Source organism: Mustela nigripes, chromosome 13 (assembly GCF_022355385.1).
Source record: "Mustela nigripes isolate SB6536 chromosome 13, MUSNIG.SB6536, whole genome shotgun sequence".
Taxonomy (NCBI): Eukaryota; Metazoa; Chordata; class Mammalia; order Carnivora; family Mustelidae; genus Mustela; species Mustela nigripes.
In genome coordinates, this window is record NC_081569.1 from 6,491,005 (window position 1) to 6,491,253 (window position 249).

Below are 249 nucleotides of genomic sequence, written 5' to 3' on the forward strand. Positions count from 1 at the left end.
AGGTCCTCTACTCCAGAGGCTGAGACTTCTGGACCTTCTCCAGAAGGTAATCCACTGAGGTCCTCTACTCCAGAGACAGAGACTTCTGGACCTTCTCCAGAAGGCAGCCGGCTGAGGTCCTCTACTCCAGAGGCAGAGACTTCTGGACCTTCACCAGAAGGTAATCCACTGAGGTCCTCTACTCCAGAGACAGAGACTTCTAGACCTTCACCAGAAGGTAATCCACTGAGGTCCTCTACTCCAGAGACA

At 53.0% G+C, this 249-nt stretch overlaps 1 protein-coding gene across 1 annotated transcript in view; it reads right to left on the bottom strand.

Annotated features, from left to right (window-relative positions):
• ACAN (aggrecan) overlaps positions 1-249 on the bottom strand; it is a 59,564-nt gene that overhangs the window by 16,125 nt on the left and 43,190 nt on the right. Inside the window, 1 exon segment of the mRNA XM_059371604.1 lies at positions 1-248. This exon segment is cut by the window's left edge and continues 2,795 nt beyond it. Within this exon segment, the coding sequence (XP_059227587.1) occupies positions 1-248 (248 nt within the window).